This window comes from Mus caroli, unplaced genomic scaffold, assembly GCF_978045245.1.
Source record: "Mus caroli unplaced genomic scaffold, Mus_caroli_1 scaffold_3, whole genome shotgun sequence".
In the NCBI taxonomy this organism is placed as follows: Eukaryota; Metazoa; Chordata; class Mammalia; order Rodentia; family Muridae; genus Mus; species Mus caroli.
In genome coordinates this window covers 66,522,122-66,533,465 of record NW_028227258.1, presented here as the reverse complement: position 1 = coordinate 66,533,465, position 11,344 = coordinate 66,522,122, and the positions used below count along the sequence as shown (strand labels likewise).

The 11,344-nt window shown below is 48.1% G+C and overlaps 1 protein-coding gene across 3 annotated transcripts in view; it reads right to left on the bottom strand.

The window, feature by feature from the left end:
* Positions 1-695: 695 nt before the first annotated feature.
* Positions 696-11,344, bottom strand: part of Tuft1 (tuftelin 1) — a 48,872-nt gene continuing 38,223 nt past the window's right edge. For all 3 annotated transcript variants that reach the window (XM_029474773.2, XM_021157898.2, XM_085835688.1), the window contains 6 exons: positions 10,665-10,793; positions 10,028-10,122; positions 4,630-4,735; positions 3,778-3,861; positions 2,709-2,809; positions 696-2,142 (listed from right to left, as the gene is read on the bottom strand). In XM_029474773.2, coding sequence (XP_029330633.1) covers positions 2,079-2,142; positions 2,709-2,809; positions 3,778-3,861; positions 4,630-4,735; positions 10,028-10,122; positions 10,665-10,793 — 579 coding nt within the window. In that variant the 3' untranslated portion in view covers positions 696-2,078. The remainder of the gene's footprint in view (positions 2,143-2,708; positions 2,810-3,777; positions 3,862-4,629; positions 4,736-10,027; positions 10,123-10,664; positions 10,794-11,344) is intronic.

The following is an 11,344-nucleotide window of genomic DNA, read 5'->3' as shown; positions in this document are numbered from 1 at the left end:
CAAGCAGTCTGGATATACCTGTGCCAAGCAAGACTGCTGGTGCAAGAGAAACCCAGGAGTCAGGAGACACAGCCAGATCTGGGGTGGGATGTTTCCAGAGCATTTTGATGCCTGTATTGTGAATTCAGCGGAAGCAGGGGGAAAAGTTACAGTCTCAATAGAAAGAGAAAGGGAAACCAGAGGGATCAGGCAACAGGACCGTGTTGTTTCCCATCTCCTTGGCCCAGAAGAGTTTGTGTAAATTCAGCTATGTCTTGTTTGGCCCTGTAGCCCACTAGCTTCCTGGCAGAAAGGGATGAAAAGAAAAGCCACTGTACTAACAGAGACTTCCAGAAACTACCAAACCCTTGAAGAGTTGCAGTCAGCATTTCCCAGAGCTTTTCACTTCTGCAAAGGATGTGAGCTGCTCACGTGCCTCTACTGTGACTGCTGTCCCTCCATGCAGTCTTAGGACCTATAACCAAATCAGGACACACTGTGGCCAAACACAGGGTTCCCAGACAGGGTCAAAGCTTGGGTTAGACCACAGGGCCTGATGGCTTGTAACTTTTCTGAATACCACAATCACCTACCCATCAGAATCTGAGAGAGTTGTAATTCACTGCTCACATGCTGACCACAGGATGCCACCTCTGAGAGAGAGTGTATCATGTGCTTTGATTCTCCCCAAGAAGTAAAAGGCCCACAGGGCAAAGAGATGTTAGCATAATTTATTAAAGTCACCATACAAAGACTGTGTCACAGACAGGAAAAGAATTTGAAGGGGCACGGAGATTATGTACAACCCCCTCGTTCTGCCTGAAGTCTCAGGACACTGTACAGACAAAGCCAGGATCTGGGCCTAGTCCTGACACAGAAACACACAGACTTAAGGCTTCTGGTTGTGAGCCAAGTAGAACACTCACGAGGCTACTAGACCACACTATAGCGAACACAATGAGCTGCAGGGTCATTCAGGGCTGGGATAGAGGTTGTTACGGGTGGAAGTGTTCAGAGAGATTAGAAGAACCTCTGTTTCCTCCCAAACAGTCCCCACTGCCCTATTCCCCAGACAGCACACACTCTGGGACAGACATGAGCCTCCTGAGTTACAGGTAGACTCTGGGGAATGAAAGGAAAAGCAGCAGCTAGAGGGATGGCATGGGGAGTTAGTTAGTATGACACTGTGAAACCAACGAGGCCAACCAGGATACTTTCCCCATGTCCAGGTAAACCCAAATACCTCGGCAGAAGGCTGCAGAACACTGGTACTAAATCAATTATGAGATATAAGCAAAACCAGCAATAACTTAGCAAAATAAATACAGTAGCAGTTTTGCTGAGACTGACAGAGGAGACAGTTCTCAGTTCTGGGTTAGGGAGGGTGAGGTGTGCCTCTCAGGACACCGCAGGGGAAAACCCACAGACGGGGAGCTTCCATGAACTATTCATAGCCCCAGAGAATCTTCCTACCCAAAACTGCAGCCTGAACGGGCATTCCTGTGTCCCCAAAAGGCAAGGCTATCTAGTAGGCCAGGTTCCTTGGCTAAGACCAGGCCTTGCCAACTATAGCCCCCATTGGCTGTCTGGAAAAGGCCCTGGTCAGCATGGCACAAGGGTGGAGCCAAGCGGAAAACAAACAGTTTGTTGCTAAGAACTGAGCTGTGTTTGCAGAAGGAACGTCATTCCCCCAGGACATGCTCCAATCACTCTGCACATCTGTGCTTCTAGCTTTTTGGGCTAAGACAAATTTTGTCACTTCTCTGGACTCACCAAGGGCCTGGCTTTTGGGCAGCTAGATTCCAGTGCACACAGCAGGGAAGCTCTGTTACGTGGAGAAAACACTAACTGAGAATAAGGGTATTCTCCTTATTCTGCTAGCAGGAGACTGTCTTCCCAAGGTCTGCAGTGTCCTGAGGAGACAGGCGCTCCTGACCCATCTGCCAGCAAGCAGAGGACAGGAGCCTGGGACAAGAGCCCAGGACCTGGGGCCACCAGGGTAGTCAGGAAGTCAGAGTCAGTATCAACCGCCTACAAGGGAGGAGGGCTTCTCTGCAGGACTGAGGCAACAGCAATGGTAGCGTCCATCTCCTGGCAGCTCAGGTTTCCACCACTCGGATGAGAGGCATAGGCTTGGGGCTGGGGGGCTTCGATATCCTGACACTGGAGAGAAAGGAGTAAATGCTGAGAGCAGGTGCTGTGCCCGGCTTCACCGAGCCTTTCCTCTGTGGTGCCTCTGGAATACTACACTGTAGGGCTGACTTATCTCCTGAGAGCTCAAAACAGTGATCTTCAGTAGCGTGGAGGACAAACTGTGGCCTGACACTTATCTGGTGTCAAGGGTGATAAAGATAGTAGTTACACAACTGAGAGGTGAACATAGCTGAGATTCTAGGGTTTTCCCCACAAGATTTAAGGCCTTCTTGTGAATTTCTTAAAAACAAAAGACCCTTCTCTAGAAATATGTATTATGTGTGTGCGTGCGTACGTGCGTGCACACATAAATTTATGATAGGCAAATATATAAATAAATTTTATATACAATCTTCAGGAGTTCATATACTTCCAGAAGCCATGCATGGTCCTCCCAGGCTAGAAAGTAGACTGTTGAACTCAGATCGGGTATGGGGCAGAAGGCTGGGTTTAAGTTGTCCTCCCTCAGCAAGGAAGGCTTTACAGAGCTCCTTGGCTCTCCTGTTCTCCTGGGCCCACTGTCCACACACACTTACCTGCCCAGGTTCTCTGTCTTGGCACGGGTCTGTGTGCTGAAGTTCCCGTGACTGACCTGCTTCTCTATTAGATGCTCCATGCGGTCATGCATCTCTAAGTTCTGAAAAGTGAATGCGGGTTACAGTGGGTCTCTCTGGCTTGCCACAGGTCCCATTTAACTTGCATGGATGCTCCTGTCAACCCCGTGTCTACTAGCATGCCACCAGCCAGGGGTGTCCTCTCCCTTCATTATAACAGATCACACTCTGCCTCAAGCAACACCAGTGTCTGGCTCCCTGTCTACGTGCATTTCCTGTATGCAGCTTCTTGTCTTCAGTCAAAATAGTTATGTGCCTTTGTCAACAGCCTAGGTTTTAAAATATCTGTAGTTTTGTTTGTTTGTTTTTACTTTTACTTTTTACTTATATGTATGCCTGTGCAAGTGTATGCGACATGCATACAGGTGTCTTTGGAGTCCAGAAGTGTCAGGTGCCCAGGAACTGGTCATATAGGTGGTTATGGGCAGCCAGATGTGAGTGCTGGGAACCAAACTCAAGTCCTCTGGAAGAGCAGCAAGCCCTTAACCTCTGAGCTACCTCTCCACCCCATATACTTTTGGTTTGGCTTAGTTTTCCCTGATAGTTTTATTTTTAACTCTAAATACCCTGTGTCTCATCTGTCTCCTCTATTACAGAGATCTTCACACAATGGCTTGCAACATGATCTGAAGGTAGGCAACAGCTGCAGCAAAGCAGAAACGAGACTAAGAAGTCATCTTGGTAGCCAACTGAACCCATTACCAGAGCTATGAGGAGATGCCAACCACTGAATGTGCCCTCTCCCTTCAAACCTGACTCCACTGTAAGCTCATATGGTTAAAATGTGCCATGGTAGTGGCTTGCACCACGATGCTCTGCCCTTTATGGCAAGGATAGGTCTTACCATTGTCATCTTCTCCCTGGAAGCTCTCAACGACCAGAGTAATGTTCCCAGATACTTCCTTCCAACTAGCTGCTGGACAGGACCAATTCCCCGCCCGTGCCTATGCTTTAGAGCCCAGTTCTGCGTTGGGGCTTCCAATACACAAACCTCAGCCTCCAGATAGGCAATTTTCTCCTTGAGCTCTTGAATGGTGGAATCCTTTGACTGGATCACAGCTTTTGAATTCTGGAGCTGCAAAGATGTAAGAGATGTGGCATTCATTTTGCAGAGACTAGCCATGCATTCGCCAACACTACCGCAGTTGTAAGACAGCCAGCAGAGCCAAAAGGGCAGCTCCACCCCCTCACAGTTTCACTGGTGTTTCTACAAATCCTTTCTTTTCATCACTAAAGAACCCAGATGCAGGAGGAGGAGAGGGAATGCCAGGCTCAAAGCCAAAGTACATAATAACTGACACAAAACCTTTGGTTCTGGATAGTGTAAATTATTTATTCATTTGTCTAGGGAACATTTACTGAGTGCTTACCACATCACAGATACTGTTCTAGACAATGAGAAATGGCAGTAAACATGGCACGTGTAAAGGGGGCAGACACGAAGGGAGGAAATGACCCCCTCCCTGTTTGGGGAGGGAAACCTTAGGGTCTCAAATCAGTTTTGCAACTGGGCCTGTCCCAAACATGCTACTCTGATGCTCAGGCAGAACAGTAGTCAGGAGATCTGCAGGAAGCATGAGCCCCCCTTCATCCTCACAGGTAACTGAAGTTATTACGACTCCCTTACTCATTTACCAAAAAGGTTTAGAGTGTAAGTGAGACCACTGGGAAAGCAGAAACTCAATGCAAAAATCCATGTTAGGGAATGACTATGGAAGAGCAACACCTAAACACGAGGGCCAGCAGCCTTGATGCTCATGGGGCCACCTGTTTTAAATTCAGTTGCCCAGGGGAATAAGTGATGGAAGTGCAGGCTTGGGGTGAGCACAGGGGGCCCCTTTACCTGCTCTATCATCTGCCGAACTTTCCGCTGCTGGCTCTTCAGCATGTCATCCAAGTGGTGGATCTTCTCCCGAAACCCAGCCACTTCCTTTTCTAGAGCAGCAGACCTGGAGATAAGAGACCAGGAAGCTGAGGTGAGGCCACGCTTGTCACCAAAGGTGAGTCCCTGTGTTCCAGTGGCCTGCCCGAAAGAACAAGTTACCAGGCATTTTAAAGCATCACTGACAAGAGGCAGGGTAAGTCATCTGTATGCCACTAGGGGGCAGCATGATTTGTTTGTTTTGCCAGCTTTTTTCGTTTTAGGTGGTAGCCCCAACTCAAAGGCATTGTCTTGCCTCAGCCTCCTCAGTTGCTCCACTGCAGACAGGTACCATCATGCCTTGCCAAGGGCAGGGTGTTTTTGTTTGTTTGTTTTTTTGGTTGGTTGGTTGGTTTTGAGACAGGGTTCTCTGTGTAGCTCTGGCTGTCCTGGAACTTGCTCTGTAGACCAGGTTGGCTTTGAACTCAGAGATCTACCTGCCTCTGCCTCCTGAATGCTGGGATTAAAGGTGTACACCACCACTGCCTGGCTTTCTTTTCTTTCTTTCTTTTTCTTTTGTTTGTTTGTTTTTGTTTTTCGAGACAGGGTTTCTCTGTGTAGCCCTGGCTGTCCTGGAACTCACTCTGTAGACCAGGCTGGCATCAAACTCAGAAATCCACCTGCCTCTGCCTTCCAAGTGCTGGGATTAAAGGCACGCGCCACCACTGCCTGGCCTGGCTTTCTTTTTAAATATTAACATTATTATTAAAGTTTTTCAGGAGAGGGCTGGACAGATGACTCAGAGGTTAAGAGCACTGTGTGCTTTTCCAGAGGTCATTGAGTTCAATTCCCAGTAACCACATGGTGGATCACAACCATCAATAATATGATCTGATGTGTTGGAGACCATACTGTGAGAAAGTAAGCCTTTCGCAGTTTTCCACCCTAATAGCCAAATGGCCTTGTATTAGGAGCCGGTCACCTCCTCCCCCCTATCCCTACCGGGCACCTAAGACCTTAAAGATTTGAATTATAGTCCCCTCTTCCTTATCTCTTCCTGACTCCCAAGACTTCTAAGGACCTGAGTTATGTGCTGAGCCCAACTTGACACTCTGGGCTGTTAAGGAGGAATCTACACTCCTGAGATAAGACTCAGGGTGCCTCTCGCCTGCAGTCAGAATTCAGCCTTCATGTCCCCAGATGCCTACTTCTTTGTTCTTTATTGATTACCCCTCAGCCCTCCCCTATTTCCCCTCACTGTGTGCTTATCACCTGGCTTTTTCAGCCTAATAAACTTAGACCTTGACAAGAATCCTCCTTGTCCTCTCTCTTTTTTCCCTGCCCATTTCTCTTGCAGGTTTGTAGTTCCCCTCGTACCCACGAATAAATGGGTCCTGCTGGTCAGGACACTGATGCCCTCTCCTTGTATGTAGTAGGTATGCATACAGATAGAGCACTCATATCCATAAAATAAATAAAACTTTTTTTTTAAGGAGGAAGTTGGCTGCCTTGTGAGTTGTAAGTTTCTGATTACTTCAAAGATTTAAGTAGGAAGCAAACAAAGCCAAGATCCTCAATAAGAAATATCTGCTCTCTGTCTTTTTTTTTTTAATTATTTTTATTCTATGTGCATTGATGTTTTGCCTATATGTGTGTCTGTTGGATTCCCTGGAACTAGAGTTACAGACAATTGTGAGCTGCCACATGATTGCTGGGAATTGAACTTAGGTCTTCTAGAAGTGCAGCCAATGCTCTTAACTGTTGAGCCATCTATTCAGTCCTTCTGTCCTTAATTCTTTTTTGTTTGTTTGTTTGTTTGTTTTTGTTTTTCGAGACAGGGTTTCTCTGTATAGCCCTGGCTGTCCTGGAACTCACTTTGTAAACCAGGCTGGCCTCGAACTCAGAAATCGAACTGCCTCTGCCTCCTGAGTGCTGGGATTAAAGGCGTGTGCCACCACGCCTGGCTTTTTTTTTTTTTTTTCCTGTCCTTAATTCTTTTTTTTTTTTTTTTTAAAGATTTATTTATTTATTATATGTAAGTACACTGTAGCTGTCTTCAGACACTCCAGAAGAGGGCACCAGATCTCCTTACGGATGGTTGTGAGCCACCATGTGGTTGCTGGGATTTGAACTCTGGACCTTCGGAAGAGCAGTCGGGTGCTCTTACCCACTGAGCCATCTCACCAGCCCCTGTCCTTAATTCTTAACAGAGAATTCCTCGACCCCTTATAGACGTCCAAGCACAGGGGTGATGGAGACATATTTTACTATATAGCATTTGGTCTTGGGTTTAGAATCTTTAGAAGGACAAAGGAGGCCTTAAAGTACATGGAGGAATTGAGTGCTGGCTAGGGTGTGCAGACAGCTGCAGGACAGAAGTTAGTTAAAACCTTATTTTTTTTTATTTTTTTTATTTTATTTTATTTTTTTTTTTTTTTGGTTTTTCGAGACAGGGTTTCTCTGTGTAGCCCTGGCTGTCCTGGAACTCACTCTGTAGACCAGGCTGGCCTCGAACTCAGAAATCCACCTGCCTCTGCCTCCCGAGTGCTGGGATTAAAGGTGTGCGCCACCACACCCGGCTAGTTAAAACCTTATATCCTTCAACCCCTCTCAACCTCTGGGGGAGAAACCAATTATGCCTGCACATTCTCCAAACCCTGAACAAAATGTTCAAAGACCTGTCAGGTCGAGAAATGCATACACACATCAACAGCGTACACCGACACAGCATCGCTGTCCCCTCTGGACTTCACCCTACACACCACTTCACCTACTGTCCACCTGATCCTTTAAGAACCTATAATATTGTTTCATCAGTTCCATGAGCCACTGCAACAAACTCTTGAACCCGAGGAAGCAACTGGGTAGAACCACACACCCACACACACTCACATATGGGAAAGGGGTATGGGTACCCTTGAGCACACTAATTTTGATTGTCAGCTAAAGTGGGGGTAACACTGAACCCTTGACATGAGGGGTCCACAGTAAGTCTGGACAGTGTCAGACTTGAATTAGACCGCGAGACCCACAGTCAGTGTCTGGAGAGAAACAGGAGGTTGCTTGATGTCATGATGCTGTGAGAAGAGAGTACTTTTCCTAGTCACTCTTGAGAATGTCCAGAGATTCCTGAAAAGCCACGGGCACTGCTTATTCTCAGTTCTGCCTAAAGATATCAACAAATGCACGCTGTTAGCAAGTGAGTGGTACCCAGGCAGTAGTGTCGCACACCAATAATTCCAGCACTCGGGAGGCAGAGACAGACAGATCTGTGAGTTTGAGGCCAGCCTGGTCTACAAAGCAAGTTCCAGGACAGCCTGGCTACACAGAAAACCCTGTCTCAAAACCAAACCAAACCAAACCAAACATGGGTAGTACTGAGGGTGAGGTGGTCACAATGCACGGATGCCCAACATCCTTCCTGAATACTCTAAGTCCCGCCTTCAGTTCTCCACACGAGGTGAGTGGTAGTCAAACACTATTCCAGAGCATTAGTTTGGGATCATCTCATCTTTTGTTTCTCTTGCTCTTCTTCTTGACTCTGCCCTCAGTCCCTCCCACACAGAGGAAGAGGGAGGTCTGAATGCAGCCATCTCTCAGCACCAAGCATCATTCAATTAGAGCCCCCGAGTGCTGCCGTCCCTCACTAGCATTTGTGCATGTCCTTCGAGTGTGTATTCTCCCTTACACTTCAGTGTTTAGGATAATCCAGGGGACCAATGGCAACAAAATAAGACTTCAGATATTCAGTAAAGAGATAATTTACAATTTCCTGGTTTTCAGTTTGTTTGGTTTTTTCCTTTGGGGCAGGGTCTCACTCTGTAGCCCCGAATGGCCTAGATCTTGCCTGTAGACCAGGTTGACCTAAAATTCATAGCTATCATCCACCTGCATCTATCTCCTGGGTGCTGGGATTAAAGGCGTGAGTCACCACTTCCAGCTCCAACTGTTCATTTAAAGTTACTCAGATATGACGTCAAACTAGAAAGGAGGCTGGAATAAAAAGATGCCACACTTTCCATGCCGGGAAGGTCAAACCTGGGTTGGCCTAAAGAAGAAGAAAGTCAGAGGAGCAGTGGCAGACTGGTCTGTTGATCCTGGCCCTTCAGGGGATGTCTACTGACTGTGAAAAAGATCGCTGGTACAATGATGATCAGACCCACAATGGCTTACTGAGATTAAACTGTTTGTTGTTTGTTTATTTTTGAGCCAAACTGTGTTAAGTTGCACAGGCTGGCCTGGGTCTTATGGTCCTCCCTCTGTCCCCTGAGATCCTGGAATAATAGGTACAGACTACCACTACTGCATCCAGAAAGATGGTAATCAGTTTCACTCTGTAGTACAAGCTGGCCCTGAACTCATAGCAACCCTCCTGCCTCAGCCTTCTAAGTGCTGGGATTATAGGCATGTGCCACCATGCCCTGTAGACGTCTTGTTTGGTCCTGAACTTTCAGGAGGCAGTCTCTGCTCTGAGGAACCCACTGATCTGGAGCCTCTGATCCCCTCTCCTCGGAGGAGATGTGCCAAACCCTCTAACTCAGTAGGTCAATATGCTCAGCAGGTAGTTCTTGGTTTCTATCTGAACTGCTTGGAGCAAGAGAAAGTCCTCATAGAGCTCTCCACTCTGTCTCCAAAAGACTGGAGAGATCACATGACTTCAAGAACTTCCAGAGTTGCTGCTTTAGGAGTAAGAAACGGAGTGACACGTCCAGAAAAACCTCCTTCATTGAGAGCCGTGACAGCCCATGCTCCCTCAACTCTACCTGACCTAATAAATCCTTTTCTTTAGGTCTTTGCCCATGATGTGTTCATAAAAAGATAAAGAGATAGGGAGTATGTTCTATGGGAGTGTGGTGAGGTATGGGGGAAGGGGATGTCTCAGCAGGCCCATGCCAAGGCATCCCTTCCCCCTGAGGGACCAGCCACATAGAACAGAGTTTATTCAGGGCATGGGGAGGGGAGTTAAGAGGGTAGTAGAGGCAGAGAAAGAAAGGCAGAAGAGAAGTAGTGGCAGGCCATGGCCATGTGGAGAGAGGGGGAAGGGAAGAGCCCAAGAGGGCAGGAGGGAAGCAAGAGCAAGCAAAAGGCAAGAGAGGGAGGAGGGGCAAGCAGCCCCCTTTATAGTGGGCCAGGCCTACCCGACTGTTGCCAGCTAACTGTGGGGTGAAGTTTGGACAGAATGCTAACAGCTCCCATGTTAAATGAACTCCGTGAAGAAGGCAGCCCTCTGAACAGTCTCTGGCTGGGTGGGGCTCCAGCCTCCACAAGCACACTGAGTTAGAAGTGGAAGATCTGACATCAGCACCAGCTTCCTTCCAGGGAGCTCACAGCCCGCCCTCTCTTCCCTACACGCAGCTCTACAGTGAACAAGGGCCCTTACTTTTCTCTTTCTGTTTGACAGTCAGCGTTCTTGATCCGAAGCTCTTCTAGGGCCATCTCTCCTTCCCTGACTTTCACCAGTAAGGCCTGATGCTCCTGGGTGGGACAAAAGAAAAGGCCTGTAGCAAGAACAGACATCAACACCTTGGGGTGAAATGGGTACCTGAACAGGGGTTTGGCTGCTACTGGGCCTGGGACTGTTGCCAAAGAACAGCAGGCCAGGCTGGTTTGATGGGCGGCCTCCCCTGTCAGGGAATAGCCCTTCCCAATCTCAGCATACAGAAATTTCCCAGCCTCACCCAGCTGCCCGAGGGAGAACTTGGCCCTGCATTGTGCAAGCCCACCTGCCACCTCTGGCCAATCCTGGATGAAACACGTGGAATGACTGGCGACTCGGAAGTCTTCAGAAACCCAAAGGGGCATCTATGTAAGAACACGTCTAAGGCGGGGATAGTTTCATCTGCAGCCGAAGGAGGCTAAGGCTGGATGACAGACCCTCCATTCCTAAAGCGCTGCACGGTATCAGAATGGATGTGCATGGCTGCTAGAAAGGGATGCTTTTGGAGATATTAGGGAAAGAGGCCTTGGGTCCCTTCCTGCCCCAGGGCTAGACTCTGAAGGCAGAACATCACCATTACCGCCTCCATCCCCAGCAAGCGCCTCTGTAGCTCCCCGATTTCTGCCGCTTTCTGTTCCACTCTGTCCTCCTCTCTCTGAAGGGCCACATTACTCTGTTCTGCTTCTCGCTGATAACGGCTCAGTGTGACCTACAATGTAGAAGGGTGTGTTCAATGGTGAAGGGGGAAAGGCGAACATAGATAAACCTTCAAAAGGGAACCTGGAGTGGCCCATCAGGACTGCTATGGAGACTAACTGGCCCCTCACAGACTAAGTTCATCTCCAAAGTCAACTGGCACACGGGTCATCAAGAGCCCTTGGTTGATATCTTAGAACACCTCCACCACCCTTCCAGGGCTGACAAGCTTAACCCAATGCTGTGGCTTCCTTGCTGGTCAGAAGCAAATAATCTAGGAGACATACTCCCATCTTTCCATTTCCCTTGGTATGGCCACCTCCATGCCAAGGCCAACCCAGTGCCTGCACAAGGTGCTGCAGCAGGCAGTGTCTGTCCTTAAGCAGCCTAGAAACCACCCTGGAAAGAACAGAAGGGTCCTCAGTTGTTAGAATGAGAGTAAAGAAAGACCTTGCCTTGTTTCCTCTGCTCTCATCTCACCAATGCCTGCTTATCCTCCAGGTCCACAGATATCCTACCTAAACATCCTCCTAGCCCTGGGAAAGTTCTTCTGAGATTCAGTTC